At 42.1% G+C, this 21,497-nt stretch overlaps 2 protein-coding genes across 3 annotated transcripts in view; one reads left to right on the top strand and one right to left on the bottom strand.

Moving 5' to 3' along the window:
* Positions 1–4,721, bottom strand: part of ANK3 (ankyrin 3) — a 379,098-nt gene extending 374,377 nt beyond the window's left edge. Inside the window, exon 1 of the mRNA XM_062634017.1 lies at positions 4,400–4,721. Within this exon, the coding sequence (XP_062490001.1) occupies positions 4,400–4,450 (51 nt within the window). The 5' untranslated portion in view covers positions 4,451–4,721. The remainder of the gene's footprint in view (positions 1–4,399) is intronic.
* Positions 4,722–11,848: 7,127 nt separating this feature from the next.
* On the top strand, positions 11,849–20,580 carry CDK1 (cyclin dependent kinase 1). 2 transcript variants are annotated; one of them, XM_062634015.1, is made up of 8 exons: positions 11,849–11,932; positions 13,108–13,158; positions 14,518–14,674; positions 15,737–15,860; positions 16,219–16,389; positions 16,967–17,130; positions 17,260–17,401; positions 20,236–20,580. In XM_062634015.1, the coding sequence occupies exons 2-8, from the start codon at positions 13,122–13,124 to the stop codon at positions 20,347–20,349; spliced, it is 909 nt and encodes a 302-aa protein (XP_062489999.1). In that variant the 5' UTR covers positions 11,849–11,932; positions 13,108–13,121; the 3' UTR covers positions 20,350–20,580. The 2 variants fall into 2 exon arrangements, with proteins under 2 accessions (XP_062489999.1, XP_062490000.1); XM_062634016.1 differs by lacking the exon at positions 11,849–11,932 and adding an exon at positions 12,033–12,055.
* Positions 20,581–21,497: the final 917 nt, after the last annotated feature.

The raw sequence follows: 21,497 nt of genomic DNA, 5'->3' as shown, positions 1-21,497 counted from the left end.
CCCTTGGAGAATAACTCTCTAGATTTTAAAGTGATTGAAGGGAAGTATGGTACCTTTTCCTCTTCAACAAGTCAGTAGGAACTGAAGTGTTACACAGATTTAACAGAAGAAATTGCAACATCATTAAGTAGCTAATACTAGGCTCATTTTTGTGGGATATCACAGGACAGTGTAGAAGGATCATCCACTACTCCAAGAGTAAACACGGCGAGTTTTGTTCAAACCTGAGCAAAGACTGTAAGGGTAAAAAACCTTTAAGTGAACAACAAGGCAACGACTGACATGAGCAAAGCAAGATTCCTCAGAATTTCACCATCACCCTAGTCAATATTTTAATAATGCAATTTTCTTTGCTGTTGTCTTCATCCTCCTCACCCATTATTATCAGCCTGCAACATGCCCTCTCTACAGAGACATACTGCATCCCAAATGGCAGGTACAACAGAAACAGACAGTGCAAACAACTATTATTTTGTATGTATTTTATGTGAATGCTAATGTAATTCAACAGTTGAGAGAAAAAGTTAATCAACACCAGCCATCAGACTGTACCTGCAAGTTACCAAAACAGTAGCAAAGTTGTGGCATTTCTTAACTACTGAAGATGAGAGTAACAGGTTGGGGTTCCTTCTTTTTCCCTTCTTCCCAAGATTAAAAAAGAAAAAGCAACATTATTTCCTATTTTGCCTATTTTTTTTCAGGGAAGAAAGGAATGGAATTAAAATTAGTTTTATGACATTAAAGAAAAAATACATTTGAAGCCATTTTGAAGTATTTGTTTCAGAAAATTCAAACTGCAAAACTCTTATTTTCCTTTTCAGACATATCACCATTCTAAATACCTATTTAACATTATGCATTTCAGAATTCAAGCATAAAACCTGTAGAAGTCTAAAAGTCTTTTCTATTACCCTCTTGCCCCAGGTTCTATGCCACTCTCTGCCTCTCTAGAAAAAGATACCAAATGTCATGAGCTTTGTTTAAAAAAAAAAAACCACTTCCTTGAGCAAAGTCACCATTAAACTCCCTCAAAGAGTTAATAAAACTTTGCCCGATTAAAGATTGGAAACCCATGTTTTTCCCAGATTAATGCCACATGCCATATCCTATTTTATCATACTGAGAGCCATGCCAACAAGAGTTAGTGTACCATTGTCAACAAAACCTGATACATAGGAAATGTTCACACTTCAGACAACAGAAGAGTGGCAAAAATTACCTTTAATAGGTAATCAGCCACTGCATTATTATGTCAACAGTTTCTACATGGTGCCAAGATCACTGAATTTTGAGAAACAGAAATCTAAAAAGTTTGGAGTAGAGGAAATAAAAAAAAAAAACTGCCACAAAAAAACAAACACCAAAAACGTAAAGTTAAACTGGTAAAAAAGTAGGGTAAAACCAGAATAGGGAGCAGTGGCAAGAACTTGCCTATACTGAACTAGAATTGAGACTCAGGTAGTCTGGTCTGTATACTATACAGACAATTTAGGGACTTGGGGGTTGATCACTTTTGGGTTGGGTTTTGAGGTTTGGTGGGGGTATTTTTTGTTTGGTTTTATTTTTTAGGTTTTGTTTGGTTGGGCTTTTTTTTAACTACAGGAATACCTCTTCCCACATTTTTCAATGACTGTAGAAACTTCAGGTTTATTATCATTTTTCAGAGCACCCACGGTTGGATTTGTGGTCCTACAGATCACACTTGAAAGCTTATTCTGTGACATAACTTTTACTTGAACAGTAGATTTTTACATGAGAATAACATGACTTTAATATTTGAACACAGTTTTGGTTTCTTCTTCCCCTCCACAACCATATGACCAACCAATCTCTTCTCCCCACCAATGTCCCCCTTAAAACTAAGTTGAGTTTTAAGTGGCAAAATATAAAAAAGTGTAAGTTTCTTATTTCTGGAATTCAAAGTCAGATCTCCTACAAGCCACAGACAACCCCTTTCAGTACTGTAAGTTGACCACGCATAAACACTTCAGAAAAAGCAGCACTGTCAGTGACCTACAAGGATAATGCTGGAGGGAAAAAAAATGAAAAAGGCATAGGGCCAATAAATTAGTATCTGGAGAAGATGGAAGAGGTGATAACTTTTTCAGTAACAAAAACCCCCAACCTTAACCTCTGGCAAGTATCAACAGAGCAGCAGCTCATAGTAGTACAGTATCATTTTGTAACAGAAGTCAAGTGATGAGCGTTAGCAATTTTCCCACAGGAAGTGTCTAGGACATCAGAGATTTGTGACAGCAGAAAAGCTTCTTGTGAACTCACAAAAAACACTGTTTCAAAACATGTCCCCACTTCCAACACTAGACATGAATAGTGTCTGAAGATCTGCATTTTACACACCCCAAAACTTGGGGGGGGGAGGGGGGCTGAAAAAAAGACCCCACCACACAAAGAAATACCTTAAAAATTGAAAGCCTGACCTAACAGTCTGCTGAAAACGATGGGAAATCTGCTGCCCTTGATGGTCTGAAAGACCAGAGCCCAAAGGACAAAGCTGAGTCCCCCCAACAGTCCTGAAGCTACTCCAAATCCAAGACGTAACATTCACAGTTTGGAGACAGAACAGCTTCTTTAGGGACTCAATGCTTCAAGGCTTTCAACATGGCCTAGATTACAAGCTTCTCAGAATAAGCCTGGAAGCTGCTCACTGTGAACACACAAGAGGTCACATTTTCTCCATTTATCCTTGAGCCAAGTGTTTAAAAAAATGAAGGGAAAAATGTCTTTAGTGCTGACACTACAGCAAGAAGTTGTGTCTTCACATCCTAGGAGCTCTCCTTCAAACACAGGTCTCGCAGAATGAAGTTATGAGTAGGGGGAACAGCAGCTATCTGAGCCAGAACTTGAGAGGACCTGGCTACCAGGACAGTGCTTTGCTTCTAGACAATCAGTCCTCTTGTAGGACTAATTTACAATCCATTTTAAAGCATGAACACTAGACAGATTTGAGGGAGAAACATGAGAAATCATAGTGCTCTACAACAAAGGAGGTAACTGCACAAAGAAGATGGGATATTAAATGTTTCAAGTAATAGGAAAAGTGGCATTAAAAGAAGGGAGGTTTAATAATTCAAAAGATACCAACTTCACACACACACACACAAAAAAAAAAAAGGGATAAAGCTGATGCAGCCTGATCAATTATAGCTTTAATCTTAGTTTTCAGGTTTCGTTTCAGTAGTTCTAGGCATATAGCCCAAAGGAAAAAAAAACAAACGAAAACCTAAGCCAACAAAAAAAAACAAAACACCCCCCACACACACATTTATCATACTTTTGCAATCCTTTAAAACTTACTTTTACTGGGAGAAGTGTCATTTTGCTGGTCCGACATTGTGTAACAGGCCAAAATATGCTTTTTCTTTGCCCTTAGAACACAGTTCTTCACAGTTAAAACTGATTGTGCTATTTGTGTTCAGCTGGAAAAATGTCAGACCAGTCCACTCGCTCGTGACACAAGGAAGCATTTGTCAGCATGACAATCAGAAAGTGAACACATCAAATACCTGAGGGCATACAACACAGTGGCAAAGCTCCCTTCACCTGACCCTGGGACTAACCACTGTGGAGGAGGGAGGACAGGGAGAAAAAACAACCCCCATGGCCACCCACACCACACTGCAGCGAAGCCTTCCACAGCACCTTCTCTTCACCTGCCCTGCTGCTGGCGAAAGCAACGCTGGTTTGACACAGACTTCCCCCTGTTGTCCCCCAGGTGACGGGGTTAAGTCGGCCACCACATTCCCACCAGCGACTCGCAGGACTGGTGTCCAGGCACCAGGTAAGGATGGAGACTCCACCCTCACCCGAAAGCGTTCTCAGCCTCCGTGCCACAAGCGCATCGCCGATTCAGGACTGAGGTGTGAAGAACACGCAAGCCAAGCACACGCCATGCACTAACTCGTTATCAGCGAGTTGAAGCGCTTTATTCCCAACAGCACGAGCGTTAACGTATGGTCATGCCGCTGCTTCACGTTTTCGACAGCTTTTAGCCCAGGAGACGCAGAGCAACGCGCTCCTCCCGCCGGGCCCGGACAGAGAGCTGCGGCTTCAGCCTTCACACCTGGCCGAGGCGGGGGCCGCGCAGCGCCGCTCCCCTCACGCCGGGTTGGCCCAGGGAAGGCGCTGCCAGGCGGTGCCCGTTAACAACCGCGGCAGCGCGAGCCACCCGTCTCCCGGCGCCGCAACCGCAGCCCGGAGCCACCGTCGGTGTCGCCGCTCGCAGCCCGGCGGGCTCTGGCCCCTCTCTGCCGGGAGCGGCGAAGGGAAGGAGGAGAAGAGAGAAGAAAAGGAGGAAAAGCAGAAGGAGCCGCCGGTACCGGCACCCCTGCCCTCAGCCCGCTCGACGGCAGCCGTGCGGGACCGAGAACTGCGCGCTCACCTGGTCTCTGCCGCCCCGTCCCGCGGGACGGGAGGAGGAGGCGGAGGCCATGTTGCAGCGCTCCCAGGCACCTCTTCTCACCTCGCCCAGCGCGGGGGCAGAGCCGTCCCGGGCTCACCCCCACCGGCGGGCGGGCCTGTCCCTCGCCGTCGCCACCGCCCCCTCAGGTGGAGCCGAGCCCCTCCGGTGCCTCTCTTCCTGCGGCAGGCAGGGCAGGGGCGGGCTCGCTCGAGTCCCGGGCCCGGCCGTTCGCTCCGGGGGCTGCCGTTGTCCCGCCCCATCTCTAGGCAGCGGGGCGCGGCCTGGAGGCTGCGGCCCTCGACGGTAGGGGCGGCCGGGCACTGCCGGCAGTCATGACTTCCCGCACCGAGGTGCCCTGCAGTGGGGAAAGAGCTGCGAGGTCTCTCCTGCAGGAAAGCCGGAGAGCGGCAGCTACCAGAGAGCTCAGAAGGACCAGGGAGCACCAGCGCCGCGCCGGAGCCCCTCAGGTGTGGCCGGGCCGCCCGCACCTGCACTGTGGCTCACCTGGGAACGGCGGCCTCCAGCTACAGGCGCCAGCCCCGAATGCAAATGTACTAGCTGCTGCCCCTTCCTGCCCGCCGATCGTTCTAGAGGATGAGGTTTGGGGAGCCCAGCTGAAGTTTGTTAAGCAAAATCTAAAAGCTAACCAAACCCTTTAGTTTGGCACTAATGCATTCTTTACCGTGGTTAAAGCCGCTGGGTTTCGAGAATGAGCGCTACAGGTGTAGTATATTTACAGTAATGCAAATCCAAAGTGGCTTAAAGCAGCAGGAGAATACCTCACTCACTGAGTGCAATGGTGAGCTGCTTCTAAGGATAAGTTCATACTCATAACGCTCTTCAGCCTCGCTGAGGCAATCTGGGTGGTGTTCCCCCCATACCAGTTAAAGCTGATGGCTATGCAAACCCCACATATGAGCTGCTGCATTGATCAAACCAGTAGTTCTACTTGTATTTTTTCTTAGCACTGAAAAATCTTTGAATTATTAAAGTGTGCTTTATCAGGACTTGAAATCATGAAAGTATTGCAAAAGTAATGATTTTAGTTTTAACTTAAATTATCCAGTCATCTTACTTCTCTTCCCCTCCCAAAGCCTGTTCTGGTGCACCAACCTATTTTTTGGTTTTCATTAGAATTTAATTTATCTGTTAGCAGCGGCTAAACACAACAAATACTATTAAGCACTAATTTACCTACAAATATTGCTCATAATGGCTTAGTCCAGTTACTTTTTACTACCAGAGGTCTTGGTGTTGTAGATGCAATTTGCAGAGTGAATACCCAGCTCTATAAACTGACTATACACATCTATACATCTTCTTGATACTATGTAACTAATTGCTTGTCACTTTCTCTATAAGATGTATGTTTTTCTCCTTTGTATATAGAGCCAAATAAAAATATTTAACTACAGAACTTGGCTGTGTCTCATACGGAAAAGTTAATTCCCCAGAATGTCTTTATCCCTCTTATTTTGGATGTGACTCATTTCCTCAGCCCACTCAGGGAACCAGGAGCCAGAGGCGATGGGGAAAAAAATGGATCACAACCCCCATACAGGCTAAAAGAAAGCATGAAGCGGGGCTGGTCATGTTTACTGGCAAGCAGTACTATCACCGGTAGTGGCGATTAACATGTCTGTGGCTAGGCCATGCACTATTTCTATGTGGCTCACATACCACACCATCACTGTGTACCACCTTCCACTGCTCCTTAGGAAGGAAAATTATAAAGATTGAAAAAGAGTTTGCAGATTATAAAATAACACCTTAAGAAAAAAAAAATCATTTTTACTTGAAAAGTGTTTTGTAATTCTACTCTCACAACTGATAGCAGGAGGAATTGTTAAATAAATTCAAGGCTGACATGTAAATCCAGAGTCCATTTCCGCAGGCTTACATACCTCACTTGTCTCATCTCCATTCTCACCTGGAAAGTATACCTTCATTTTTGGCAGCTAGAATGATACCCAGAGGGAAGAAAAAGTTAACTTCCCTTACTTCAGGAGAGTTGTCAAGTCAGGCTTCCTTACTGAAGGCTTGGAATTTAAATGTGTTATGGTAGTGCACTTGATCTCATAGAGCACAGTAGCAGGTGGTTGTTGTAAGACAGGAAAGGATAAACATATCAGGAGCACAGAGAAAACCTGAGGTCATTGGAAAAAAGAGTATTATTGTTGAAATTAAACAGCTATACCAGCAATCAGATTTTTAGCTAGCATAATTGTCTCCCACTGAGGAAGGCTGCTTTGCTGCAGCTGTACTGGCCTTAAGTTTGGACAGAGCCTAAGTGAATGGGCCTTGAAATTGCCTGTTCTGATCAAGGGCTTTGCTAACCAGACCTCAGTGTTTAACTCATAATGAGTCTCCTCCAGCCTGGTCAGTCCAGTGTGAGACTGCTTGCCTGTGTGAGGGCTGAGAGGTGAACTCCAAAAGGAACACTGAGCACACCTTTCCTGCTCTCATGCATCCACACAACAATTAAAAAGCAGTTTATTGGCTTCTGCCATTTTTCTTCTTGGCATGTAAGCCATGTGAAATGCAAAAACTAAAATCAGGAAGCAGACACCTTTTCCTAAGGTTGGTTTTACAGGGATCAGGAGTGAAAGCTCTGCCCAGCTCAAATTAATGGGAGTTTTGCCAATGACTTTGGTGAAGCCTGGCTTTTTGCCCAGATGCTCTAGAGAAACAAAAGACACTTCCCCACTTTCCCCCCCCGGCTTGGTACAAATGCCCTGTTCACCTTTCCCATTTCATTACAATTACTAAAATCCAGGTTGCGTGTTTGTAGGTATTTCTCCAGAGTTTGCATACAACCAGCTGTCCCCACCACAGTAAAGGCAGATCTGCAGTGACTGAGTGATGCATTCCCTACGGTGGGGCAGGAGTTTGGCAAAGCCGGAGCTGAGGGAAGGTTTCAGACTTTACATCTAGTGGTTGCACGTTTTGGCCTCTGGATGCCAACGCCAATGCACTCACTGGGCTCCCTGCACATCCTTTTGATCTCTGCAACAAGCTCCCTGGACACAGTGCTTTCGTGTCGCTCCTCTTCATGTGATGCTGCAAAGTTCACAGTAAAACTTCTCCTGATTTTAAATTCAGCCAAGGTTTCCTCCAGGAAAATAACCTGAATAACCCATGAATAACCACCACACTGACATTTCCTTCTATCTACAACCTCATTATTTGCAACGAAGGGATGGTTTATGACATTTTCATTATTGTAATTATATCAATATTTGGGTATTTTTAGTAAAGTGGTTTAGTTCATGCCAGACAATATGCAACAAAAAATTATACTTTAAAATAATTGGAACCTAAATTCAAGTACTTTAAATGCATTTAAAATATTTATATTCATGCATTCGGGAAACAGTGACAGTTTTTTTTTTTCTCAGCAGCTTCCATCCTTTTGCTTTATTTTCAAATAGTTCGCAGGAGCTTTTTGCTTTCTTGCATCCTGTCAACTCAGAATAGGAACAGCAGAAGGGTTCTCCATGTTTCTTGGCGGAGGGAACTATCCTGCATTTAACAGGTTAAATATATCATCTGAGCTACACATTAAAGAGATATCATCCCTCTAATATTATCTTGCTTTTCTAAATGCTACTAAATCTCTCCTACTGTACTTCTGCATTGTAATATTAACAAATTAATATTTTGGTTTTAATAAATGGTAAAAGAAGCCAAACAATGTTTGTATTCGTCCGCTTCTGAGTACAATGAACACAACCTATCTCAGATACCCTCATTGGTATTCACAAGCCAGCTGACCTTTATTAATCACATCATTATGTAAAAAACAAAATACACTTTCTCTTCCTTACAGTGATGTTGTTGCTGAGGAGAACGTGATTAATATACAAAAGACAAGATAATATACAAAAGACAAGACTCTTGCAGCTGCCCTTTACTCAGCACAGAAGGAGTTGTTCAGTTTTACACTGGGTTCTTAGCCATGAATACAGTTGTAATACTATTATCCAGGCTAGGCATTGTATGTCTGATCCTATATGCCTTACCCAATTAACACTGTAGTTCAAGCAAGCGGAAGTTTTTGATGTCAAAGAGGTTTTAATATATGTGCCCCTTGCCCATTTACATAAATAAAATGACAATTAATGGTGTCATTTGATAATTAAAATAATTTGTCAAATCAATGTCATCTAGATTCCTGTGCTGTTTGCCTTTGAGTTCTTCCTTGGTTTTGCAGTTGGATATATGCTTTGCTGTAAAGGGGAGCAGCAGTTTTAGGGATTCCCACATCCATATATCTCTGTTCATCTGTTACTCAGTTGTCAGCAGGCTTACTGCTATTATTCCTTTAAGCAGAACAGTAAATCCCTTCAAACACAAAAGTCAATACAGATGTAGTTTTATCACCCGTCTCAAGCAGTATCATTAGCTACTGCCATGTCTAAAGCAATGATGAACCTGAGATAAGTACTATCTAGTCAGAAAGAAGACATGATTTATATCCTAAGGATAGGCAAACAACAGCAAGAAGGAGGAAAATGCTAGGCAAACAGAACTGTCAGACTGATATTTGACAAATTAATGCCATGATAGGTCTATTCTTATATGTACTCTCCCTTATAAATAAGCTATCTAGAGCTTACAGTTATATGAAGTGGGACAGAGAAAGTGTGGGTGGAGAGTGTGGTTATGGAATACATAGCACTCTGTCAGTGTTCGCAGAGGTCTGTTGTGCACAGTTGTGCTATGGAGGGACAGGACAAGCTGAAACTGGTGTAAGCTGCTTTAGGTCAATATGAGCCATCATGGCCGCTGAGCACTCTCAACATGAACTAGGGGCAAAGCAAGCTCTGCTGTTCTTAAAGGAAACCACTGGACACAATGGCATTCTCCACTGCTATAAGATGTTGGTACACAGCTGCTAAGTCCACCCAACATGGCATAGCAAAATAATTTCCCTCTGCTGCTTGCCTGTGATTAAGCCAGCACAGTTTGTGTACGGAGGAAGAGTCACAAGAGCAGACGCAAAAGCACAGGCAGTCATGGTGGGCTTTGGGTGCAATGGAAATCAGACAGATATCAAAGCTTTCCACCTAAAGGTATCAGAAAAGGCTAAACAGCCCATCTCAGGCACCGGTCAAGGGGATCACTGCCTTGCACAGATCACAGCAGTGTATGCCGCTGGGTCATGTAGCAGTCTCCTGATGTGTAAAAAAGAAGTAAGGCTGCTGGACTCCTGTGTAGTAGAGTTATTCCCTTTCAGCCAGCTTTGCTTCTGGTGCTTCCTGGTCTTCATCACTCAAAACTCCTGAGGCAAAGGGAGGTATGGAAAAAGACGTATTCTCAAAGAATTTGAAAATTCAGTGAGCACTCTGAGAATGAATAGTTAGTGTCCAACAGAAATAACTGTATGAGCACAACTAAGAAATATTTGTGTATATTTAAACATAAACTAGTTAAAACCTGGAAAAAAAGAAAATGTCACTTTCAAGAAAATTCAGATACGTATATATTTTAACATAACTTATATCAGTTTATAGTACTAAAAGTTCATGATACTCCAGTTCCTGCTTCCCTCCTTCCTCCCCTGCCCTCCCTCCCCTCCCCCCCCATTACTGTACATCTGGGTTTTCCCAGACATATTTTCTTTTTATCTGGAGGAAAAGGCAGACTTTGGCCACCTTCCTAAGGTCTCTGGACAAGGATTAGTCCAGCAGACTCAGCAGCAGAAGCTGTGCTCCTGTGCTGGCTATAGAAATCAACCCCCTCAAAGCTGTAAAGTGTGCACAGCCTGAAGGTGCTGCTGGTCAGGCCTGAGGGACATCACACACACCTTGCTGAGTCAGTTCACATGCATTACTGAGCCTGGGATGTTTTGGCTATGTTGGACTTGATATGTACATGGGGAAGGGTTTCTCTATGGTTGTGCAGGGTGGAGCACATCAGACATTTTTCCTTTGAATTGCACAAGATGTGAAGCTGTATTTCCCTCTGGGATTTCCCAGAGATACAAAAGCCTTGTTATGTGCAGGTAAATGCCCTGCAAGTGCTGGGAATACACGATTCAAGGTAAACAGAAACCTGTAAGCATGCGCATCCTATGCTGCAAAAATTCCCCAGGAGGGAGGGAAAAGTGGAGGAGTTTTACCCCTGAAATGTATACGTGTTAGGGGGGAGGAGCTGGACAAGCTGTCTCTTGCTTTTGCCATTGGCTAGGGTAGAGAAGGAAGTGCACCAGAAACAGTCCTGCCTGCTGGAATCGCTCTCCCAAATAAATGCTTTTAGGGAAGAAGCTGCACGTTTCTGTATACAGCAGCCTGCCCTGCTTACATTTAAGGGAAGCAGCAATACTGTCCTTCAAAGATGTTGTAAACTAGTGCAATGAAGTAATTAAAAAACGTAGTTACTTCACTGATGTGGTGTGGTGTTTGTACCTCACTCCTGCAGGGACTGCAGGTTTCCACCGGAGTGTGTTGGCCCCGGACTATCGGTGCCAACGAGAATGGGTGCCAAATTGTGTCAGCAGCATCACAGAATCCAGTGAAACTACCTTGTAGGGGGAAGACCTATAAAACTAGAAATGCATCTGCTTTGCAAATCTATTTAGTACTGAGGTTTCAAAGTAGCACTTTTTTTTTTTTTTTTTTTTTTTGCAATGTTTGGAATAGTATATTTCCAGGCTACGTTTTTTTTTGTTTGTTTGGGTTTTTTTATATGTGTGTTACATTACTACTGTCCCAGGTACTGATGGAGCAAGGTTGCAACTGCTAGAGGATTTCCTGGGCAAGGCCCACGTTAGTTATGTCCCAGCCCTTCTTTTGGAAGCCATGATAGCATAGGGATTAATTAAAGGTTCTTAATCTGGGAGCAGTGATACAAAACTTTAATTTGCCTGCAGATGTTATGTCTTGGCTTTGGGGGAATTAAGTCACCCAACGACATTTTATTAATGTTTGTACTTTAAAACCAGCTTCAGAAGTCACAGTGATACTTCACAGGTCAGCATCCTTACCGCCAGAAATAACTACTTTATGCTTTGGCCCACTGTGGCATCCAAATCTAAAAGACTTGCTTGATTAGAAGGAGCAGCTGTAGTCACAAGCCTAGCTTGATCCAAATATGGTTATATTCCCCATACCATGCAAACAGTCTAATGTGTTATTCGAGTAGCGACCAGTTCACACATCGGTGCAACTTGGCGCAACCTGCTGCTCCAGCGCCCTCGGTTTTCGCCACTTGGGCAAAAAGGCTTTAGCCTGCACTACACTTTAGCTCGCCCGCACTGACCGCGAACCAAGCGGACGCTCGGCGTATCCTCAGCTTGCCGCGCCCGCCCGCACTATCATCGCAGAAACCGCCTCTCGGCTTCTCTTTGGCGCCGCAAAAGGGATGCGCGCTGATTGGTCGCTTTGAATCATCTCGGCTCGGCGTCATTGGCGGAGCACTGCGGCGGCTAGTTCGAATGCCCCGTGCCCGCCCCTGAGCGAGCCCAGGATACCCTTGCGGCGGGGAGCGGGGAAGGCGGTGGCTCCTCAGGTGAGAGGGAGCGGGGCTGCGGGGGGCTCCTCCTCACCTGAGGAGAAGGTGAGGGGGCTCTGGCCTGGGCAGGCGGGCACTGGTTCCGTAAGGAGCTGAGCAGTAGCTTCTCTGCTGCCGCTGGTGTGCGCGGCCGCCTAACGGCTGGGGTGGTGTTGTTCTCGTGCTTTCAGGTTGGGTAGCGGGCTGGGCCCTTTCCCCCGGCCCCGCAACGGAGCGAGGGGCCGACAGCCTGGTGTGGGGTCGGCCCTTAAAGCGCTTCTGCAGCCCTTAGCCCTTGTTCCGCCGGCTGGGCGGCGGCGGGGCCCCCGCTTCAGAGTGGGATCGTGTGTTGGGGCACGCTGAGGCCCCCATCCCTTCCCGAGTGGGATAAGATCGCCCTTGAGACGTGGGAAGGGAGAAAGATACGCAGGGTGGCCGCTCCTCGAGCGGGTACTTGAGGCTTCTGCCTTTGTGGGGCTCGGCACCGGGCGCGGTTTTGAGGTGATAGGACCTGTGGCAATGGGACAGGAGCTGGAGCACTATGGGAACGTGCCCCTGACCTCGCTTTCGCAGTAACGGGCTAGGGGTGCGCGCTCGCTTCCTTTTCTCTCGCTTAGGAGCTGCCTGGCTCGGAAACCTCCTGTGGAGCTGTAGGTAACTAACTACAAATTCGCTCGTTACCTCGTAACGGTTCAGAGCCTGGTAATAAAGCTTAGCTGTGCTGAATGAAAGTGGTCAAAAGCAGCATTGAAGGCGTGAAGCACCAGTCCCACGAGGTGATAATGCCCCTTTAAGTTTATAACTCTCTCCTATGTAGCTGTCGAGTAACATGGGGCTGGTGTTCCTTTATGTTGCTAAGATCAAGCCGTGTGATTTTTAGGTATTAGACTCCTGGTAATGAGTAACTACATAGAACTTATAAATCGGATGTTTTTTCAGCTGCTTGGAGGAGCTTTTTGTGCAAAAGCATCATGTTTGTGTCCACTCATATTTTGCGATGTAGTTTTTCTAGTTGGAATCCTGAATAAAAACTTGTGTTTCCTGAAGAGAGTGGTAAGTCTTCCGTGTTAGATTCTAATTATGCAAGACAAAAGTAGCTTCTAGAGACTCGGCATAATTTCAGTGACTTGGCTGTGTTCAGGACAGCGACTGTTCATGCTTATGGGTTCTCCTCATTTTCTTGTTCATTTCAGGGATAACCACAACAATGGATGATTACACAAAAATAGAGAAGATTGGGGAAGGTAAGTATACAGAATGGAGCCTTGTAATGCTCCGCTGTTTGAGTTACAACGTGCCGCAGAAGCTCTCTGCACTGACTATTAGAGGAACTACTGATACTCAACTAACTGGAAAAATAAGCTTGTGATTTACTGCAGTAATTATGTCTCTGTAAAAACTTTCAGACTGCCTTTCTTCTGAGGATGACATGATCTACTTGAAACAACCAATCAGTTGTTGAGAGGTGTCTGCCTTCATATTGATGGCTAATGGTGTAATTTCCCCCCAAGAAGGAGAGAAAATATGTTCTGAGGCCTGAAACTAGATTTTCAACTTGGGAAGCTTCTCCATTCCTTTGTGTAGAACCTTGCTTATTTTTCTTGGAGCTGCTGGTAGGGAGTAATGGTTTGAGTATAGGCTGCTCTGATTACATCATTACTGTGATTGTCAAGGAAAATAGCAGATTGTAAACCTCTGGAGAAGTGAATTGTAACAATTAATTTACTAAATAGCACTAAGAAGTGCCATTCACTCGTTCAGTGCAGGAGTTAGTCACTCACACATACACCCCCCCTTCACTGGAAATCCAGCCTTTGTTAAATGTTGAAGTCTATGTTTTAAAATGCTTTCGGAGAATTTGTAGTATGCTACTCTGATAAGGTACCCTCAAAGGTAATAGCAAAATGTATGGGCTTGGGTCTATTAACAAAGCTTTGTAACTAAAGCCTTGTGCAAGGATTTTTCTTGTAAGAAACTAGATTGATTGAGTTTAATCTTGGGGATAAATGCTTCAAGAATGGTAAAAAGAATGTTTAAGCTGCCTTGGTTTGTTAAGAGTTCTATTCCTGTTGTCATTCCTCATGATAACACTGATCATTAAAGCAGATTGTTGATTTGGAATTTACTACTGGTTCCAATTTTAGCTTCTGCTGAGACCTACAGCACTATCCTCCCTCCTGCAGTGAAGGTTATGCTTAGAGGTATTTCTATAGATTTGACTAATGGATGGCTAGATCTCTTATTGCATTACGTATCAATGGGAAAATCATAACTCCTTGGGGACGAAGAGGTATAGTGATCTTGCCTGAAAGTTAATCAACTTGAAACTCAAACAGTATCTGATTTTTATAACTGCATGTTCCAAATATTCAAGTTTCACAATCTGGCTACAAAGTACCCTGTCCTAACAACGATACTGTTCATGGATGGCATGCCTAAATGTTACTATTGCTTGGTTCAACTGCCAGAACTAAATGGTAGTTCTTAATCAAGCCAGAGACTTAAATTGCAAAGACTCTTGCCTATGTTAACAATTCTTGTGTGCAATGACTTATCTATACCTAGAGCTGGTATGCCTATATGCGTTTCACTGTTTTGTTCAGGTACCTATGGTGTTGTGTATAAAGGTCGGCACAAAACCACAGGCCAAGTGGTTGCAATGAAGAAAATACGTCTAGAAAGTGAGGAGGAAGGTGTTCCAAGTACTGCTATCCGAGAAATTTCTTTGTTAAAAGAGCTGCATCATCCCAATATAGTCTGGTATGCATATACTGGTATTTAGCTAAACTCTTTGAAGAGCACTAGGTCCCTTTACGTACGAGAATATTTTTCTGCAATTCAGTGAGGTGATAGCTACTCTGTTTAATACACTGTCTGCTTTGCAGTAAATTGCTATAGTCCCAAATCCCATGTTTATGGCAGTTTTCTAATTGAGATTTCCTTATGCTGCCATTCCCTATTCTAGGGAATTCTTACGTAGATTATCTTGAGGGTTTTTGTCAGAGAGGAAAGAGCATCCCCTCATGAAAACTGGCTGAAGCTGTTACTTTGGTTTCAGTTTTATTTGCCACCTTGGAATAGACCATTTGACTTTAGTGTTATAACTTGAGCCTCTGTCATAAATCACCTCTGCTGTTTTCTTGCAGAGATTTACATGTTGCATTAGAATGCTGTCATAGCTGACATCTGAGCTATTGGTGAAACTTCTACCAGTGACTACTTGACATGTAGGATTGATTGCAGCTGTTGTCTTCCCTGCAAAATATTTATTCTTTTGGTGCTGCAAATGACTTTGTCTAATGTGCCTCAAAACTGAACAAGTTCCAGCCATGTAGTGTCTCAATGTATATATGCTTGTGTTTAGGAGCCATTATAATCTATTAAGGATGAAGGAAATACTTGAACCTGTGTAAATCCTTTTGTGTCTACTAGGTTCCTATTATAATATTTCCTTAAGCCCTCCTAGTAATTCAGGCTCTGCTGTAATAGGCCAGCGCTAAGTAGAGGTAAACACCAACCCTGGGTCATTTTTTTAAGGCAACAATGTTTTTTCTCAGATTTTGTGTCCTGTACTAGGCATGAGGGAACAGAAGTTTAAGAGGGAGTGTTCAGGTTTTTATTTGTCTGATACTGTTTCAGATATACTTGGTTTTCCAGATGACAGCATAGTTCACCAAGTCTGTTACCTTTTTTTAAGGTTGAAAGCTAAAGACTTTTATAATAGGAACCTGGAATTGTCAGCTTGTATCCCTGTTGAGAGGGGAAATGCAACTCTGAGTCCATGCATTTTGCAATGGAGTTGATCATAAACTCAATTTTTAGTCTTCAGGATGTTCTTATGCAGGATTCAAGACTGTACCTTGTCTTTGAATTTCTTTCCATGGATCTCAAGAAATACTTGGATACTATTCCATCAGGCCAATATTTGGATCAGTCACGTGTTAAGGTAATGAGGACAATTTCTTAATTTAAGAGAAGTTAACTATAACCTACAAAGCTATAAGCAGCTCTTAGTTTCAGTATAATTAACTCTTTGAGGTGAAATGAAAGGTTAAAGAAGCATCTGTGGGCAGTAAGATGAATGAGTTTTGATTTCAAATGCCACTTCAAATTCTTATAGTTACTGAAACTAAACTGCCTTGAACTAAGCTTAAGCAAAGAATTAATTTGTGTGGCTTATCTGCAATGCTTTGAATCTCCATTTCCTACTACGATGAAGTGGGACAATGTAAGGGAACAGCTTTATGTTGCAGAACATTACCTTGTACTAAAGGTTACTCCATTTTTTCTTTCATCCTTTCTAGAGTTACTTGTATCAAATCTTGCAAGGTATTGTCTTCTGCCATTCAAGAAGAGTTCTGCACAGAGATCTAAAACCTCAGAATCTCTTAATAGATGACAAAGGAGTGATTAAACTGGCAGACTTTGGATTGGCTCGGGCCTTTGGAATTCCAGTGCGGGTATACACTCATGAAGTGAGTTGGAACATCCTCATGGTGATTTGGACTATGCTTACTAGCTTCCTGATAATAACTGAACATTGAAACGCCTAAAAAAGAATCTGAGTTCTTGAAGTTGTAAACTAACAGTATAAAAAAAAGTTCTATCTCAGTTTTGCTTTATTCCATGGCTTTCCATCTCCCTGATGGTGGTTTGCTCTAATCTAAGGTTCCAAAGATCACAAATTCTGCTATTACCTTGACAGTGAATCAGATGGCCCAGAACTTGTTGCTTGCTGTCTCATAAGGGCATTTTTTACCTCACAAAGTACTCAAGTCTGAGAGTTTTAGTGGCTAAGTGCAAAAGCCTTCCCATTCTTTGTGAAGGTAGTGTATGTAACTGCTTCACCTTCAGCAGAAACTACTGCGATGGAGTTTAAGATATTTGTCTATAAGTGGAAGTTTGAAACTAAAGTTTTCACTAAAACTTCTAGGACCAGTTATTACTTTAACCAAAAAACTTTGAATGCTGCTTAATAATGAATGAGCCATAGTGTGTGCAATTAGATGGCCTGATTCTTATAAACTTATAAAAAATTTCCTTGTTCAATAGGTAGTAACACTCTGGTACAGGTCTCCAGAGGTATTGCTAGGATCTGCTCGTTACTCTACTCCTGTAGATATATGGAGCATAGGTACCATATTTGCTGAGCTGGCAACTAAAAAGCCTCTTTTCCATGGGGACTCAGAGATTGACCAACTCTTCAGAATCTTCAGGTATGTTAGGCTGAACCTTTCTTCTGACTTGTGCAGCGTTGCACAATGGTGCTCTGTTGGTATTAAAACCATAGTAGTGCATACATATTTCAGACTAAATTGTTTAACATGTTGCTTATGCTTTCATAGAGCTTTAGGCACCCCCAATAATGAGGTGTGGCCTGAAGTGGAATCCCTGCAAGACTATAAAAACACATTCCCAAAATGGAAACCTGGCAGCCTTGGAACACATGTCAAAAACTTAGATGAAGATGGACTTGATCTGCTGTCTGTAAGTAGTCTGTCTTAAACTGCTCATTAAGAAACTGAACAGGTCTAAAATACGTAAAAGTTTACTTATCAGTCTTTTCTAGAATGAAGATACAGAGATCTTCTAACTATCTTCAGTGGTATGGGCTGTCGTTCCTGTAGATCTGACAGTTTGACATTCACTCACTACTTTCATAAATAACGATTTGACTTCCATTCTCACTAAGCAATTATTCCTCAGATTTTTTTTGTCATTTTTTTACTCTAGTAAGCCAGGTACAACTTGAAAGTGAAGAGAATGAGCTTTTACAAACAGTGTTAAGTGAAGGCTCCTGCCCATAAACCGTAGCTAGTGCCAGCGCCTTCCTGGTGCCAGCACTAATTACCTTATGACAAGGGGATTAATCTTGCCTTTAAATTGAGTTAAAGATTTTTGGCTGTGGTAAACTAACTTTTTAATTGGTATATTTTGTGTCTAGTGTAAGTTTACTTTAGTTCTGTGGTCATGCAGTTAAACTGTCCCACTAAGCTTTCCTTTGGCAAGCTCTTCATCAGGCTTTTTCATTTGGTGCTCTCCCAGCTCATGTGCTGCTGCTGTGGCTTAATTTAGATCACAACTTAGATGTGATCTTAGATGCACTGAAGTATAAGAATGTGCCTTCGTGATTTATCCTTTGGCTTATCTCAAGCTGCACTTATGCAGTGCAGGCTTGCATATAAGGGTGTGGAGAGGGTGCTCTACAAGCCTTTAGGAAGGCTGAAACTTCAGAAGCATCTTGGTACAAGGAGAATCTTGTACAGCAGTAACCTGTGTAGGCAGCTCTTGTTTTTAAGCAGTCAAAGTAGTTTATTGCCATGTCTGTGGCAAAATGCTTTGAATGAAGTGGTGGTAACCAAGAAGCTCAAATGACTGCAATTTCTCACAAGTTTTCTTTGTGAGAACTGTGCCACAGTTCAGACAGAAACCTGAACATTTGTTAAACAGTTGTCCTGGATAGCTCTCTGAACCTTGCAGCAGTATCATCTTACAGAGTTAACTGACTTAAGATGGGAATACCTCTTCTGTGTCCATTGACAGCACTATTAAATCGCTTTGAAGTAGAATTGTAACTGATTGTATTTACAAACTAAAATCAATTGAACAGGCAAGAGAATCTTGTTCATAGTCATGTAACTGGTTAAGTACTCATCTGAGCTTAGATGTGGCTTCATTGTGTAATACCAGTGTTTTGGGATGCTGCTACTAAAGGAAAAATAGTAGTTCTGTAAATGGTGTTAACAAAATGCTAATCTCAAACTATATTAAATTCAGTGAAATTTTATAGTTTTACCTTAATAAATGTTGAAATTTTACCTTCCTGTTACTGCCTGGTGATGGGTATGACTGAATTCTTAGGCATCTGGAATCTATTTAAGCTTCCTATGGCACTTTCAAGTTTGAAGAAGTGATAGAACTTTTAAACACAACAAAACTGAATAGTTTGTTCTGTAACACAAACACAGCATTTCAAAGCACTTAATGGTTTGCTGCCAAAAGCTTTGGTATGTCAGACACTAAGTTCCAGGAAAAATTGTTCCAGACTGCTCAGAGAAGAAATGGTCACTTACTCTGTCAGCTGGAGTACTGTAGTCTCAATATGCAGCATCCCTTTTCAGAGAAATTTGCCCCTTCTTGTCTGACTCAATTTTAAGAGAACTTTTGATATCAGTATCAGCTATAGGATACTGTTGTTCTGGGGTATAGCTAATAGGAACCTGTCTTAAGATGAAATTGGACATGCAAGGGTAAATCTAGAGACAGTGTTGCATTTAGCAGGAGCTCAGAGAATATAAAAGCAAATTCAGTGATTTAAATCAGCTTGGAAGACTTGCTGTAGGGCGAAATCTAAAGATAGTTAACTGTCAAGACTGGTAGGGTAATACCCTACTGGGCAGGGTAATACAGGTTAAGATTATTTTTTTTTTTACTGGAAGGTGTTTGCTGGGGGCATGGGAAAGAAGCAGGTGGCAGAACCTTGATTATGTGAATTTGAAGTGCATTTTTCCTTTAGGAAGGAGAAATAAAAGCAAAACCACTTTGCAGAGACAGTTTTCACTGTAGTACAAAACTGCTAAACACTTCATTCCTATATTCTTTTGGCCCCTTGTTGCATGATAAAAACTGTAGGGGTTTTTTTTGTTTATTATTATTTAACTGCTGGGAAAAATCGCTCGCCTTTTCTTAAGTTCCAGTGTGCTATTTTAGTGGCTACAGTGTCCCTTTTATTTGCTCTAATAATCTAAATCTAAACTTTATTATTGAAGTCTTCAGCCAAAGTAATTTATGAAAAGAAACTGAAGGTTTTAAAATGCTGTGTTTATTCAGTTCTGCCTGCTTCTAATACTTTCTTCTTTTGATTCTGAAATAGTGATCACTCATACTTTAACTATGAACTGCTGCACCAAGCTGAGTAGAAGCAATTTGACATTGGTTTCTTCAGTGTCAGTGTAATAAAACAAGCATATGACCACTTGCCCTTGTAAGCATTTTGGGCTTTAACAGCCTGAAGCTTATTTATTTCCCTTAATTGAGAAGCTGAGACTAATTACGGCCACTGACACATGCGTGAACTGTCATGAACTTGGTTATTGAACAGGAGGAGAAATGTTTCTTTACTTTCTGAGATGCTATGTGCTACTACTGACCTACTACTGATAGGTAGAAATAACCTCTCCATCTATGAGAAATCATGGAATGTAGGAGAAAACATAGTCTTTATGGCTACTTGATTATTATTATGGTGAAATAGCTACCTGTTTAACATGGTTTTAATTACCACTTCATGAGGGAGTAAATTTGTTTCTTTTCTCTTCCAGAAAATGTTAATTTATGATCCTGCAAAAAGAATTTCTGGAAAAATGGCCTTGAACCATCCGTATTTTGATGACTTGGACAAATCCACTCTTCCTGCTAATCTGATTAAGAAATAATAGGCCTTTGGACTAAATCAACCACCACAGTGAAATAATTGTGATTACTTTTACTATTAAGTCTGTCTGTAACTTTTATGTTTGTCTAAAACTGTGGCTGTGTGTTTAGTTTGTTTTGGTTTAAATGTTACCTACATGTAAATATTAACCTATTAGTACTGAGTTCAAATACAATGCAAATATTGCTGCCATTAATGCAGTGAACTTCCTATCAATAAAGCTTTAAATACAGTGAAGGACTGAACTCATTTCTAGACTATGGCTGGTTAACTGCTAAATTGCTGGTCTTGATATGATAGGAATATACAATAGGAAATTTCCCTGAAGTTTCAGGTGTTTCAGTATGTCAGTTAAGATTTTACTTGAGCATGACAATCAATTTGCCAAAGGACATGTAAATCAAGGTATTTTGAACTGAAGAACTGCAGCTTACTAAAGCGAAGTTTTGAACTTTGATATCTTGAAGGTATTTGAAAATAAGCATTTGGAAAAAATCCTTGCTCTGCATGCTTTTCTGCTATATTAAAGGCCCAAGAATTTAACTAGATGTTGGCATGTTAAGTTTTGAATTGGCATAGTTCCACCTTTTGGACCAGTCAAGGTATTATACCTTAAATTTTACATGGACAGCCTATATACCAGTGTGCAACTGCTTAGTAGGCCCCCCTCCCAGTTGCTGATAGTAATGCAGATCTCTGGTTCTTGCTAAAGTTAGAACACCCTGGATTATGCTTGAATTTGAATACTAGTCTATCCTCATACAGGAGTAGTCAAGTAAATGTTGACTTAAATTGACTGCTAGGAATTGTAATTATAGACTGAGATGCTAGATGTCTAGAGACTCTCTTATGATTAAAGCAGGAGCTTTTAAAAGCTCCTTAGCATTTTTCTTTACAGGTAAGAATATTGTAAAATGTTGAAACAAAATTCAAAATAGCGTACTAATAATTGATTGCTTATTTGATTTCCAGTTATCTCTATTCTTGGCTTTCAAATATGTCGATAGCAGCAGGGTTCAAACTGTGGTGTTACTGGATCTAAGCACTATGATGCTGCTTTACTTCCTGGTTAGAGGTCAAAGCTTGCTGCAAAGCATAGAACAGTAATGAAAATATTTTAAGTTCTGAAATCAAGCACATGACAGAAAA

Source organism: Pezoporus occidentalis, unplaced genomic scaffold (genome assembly GCF_034315485.1).
Source record: "Pezoporus occidentalis ecotype Australia unplaced genomic scaffold, CSIRO_AGI_Poc_V1 ctg41, whole genome shotgun sequence".
Lineage (NCBI taxonomy): Eukaryota > Metazoa > Chordata > Aves > Psittaciformes > Psittacidae > Pezoporus > Pezoporus occidentalis.
This window is presented reverse-complemented; position numbering and strand designations above follow the sequence as displayed.

Excerpts from the sequence above, each read along its gene's own strand:
- CDK1 (XM_062634015.1), top strand. The coding sequence starts at position 13,122 with ATGGATGATTACACAAAAATAGAGAAGATTGGGGAAG. Across the intron at positions 14,675-15,736 it reads CATCATCCCAATATAGTCTG|TCTTCAGGATGTTCTTATGC; the intron begins GTATGCATATAC and ends CTCAATTTTTAG. Across the intron at positions 17,131-17,259 it reads CAACTCTTCAGAATCTTCAG|AGCTTTAGGCACCCCCAATA; the intron begins GTATGTTAGGCT and ends ATGCTTTCATAG.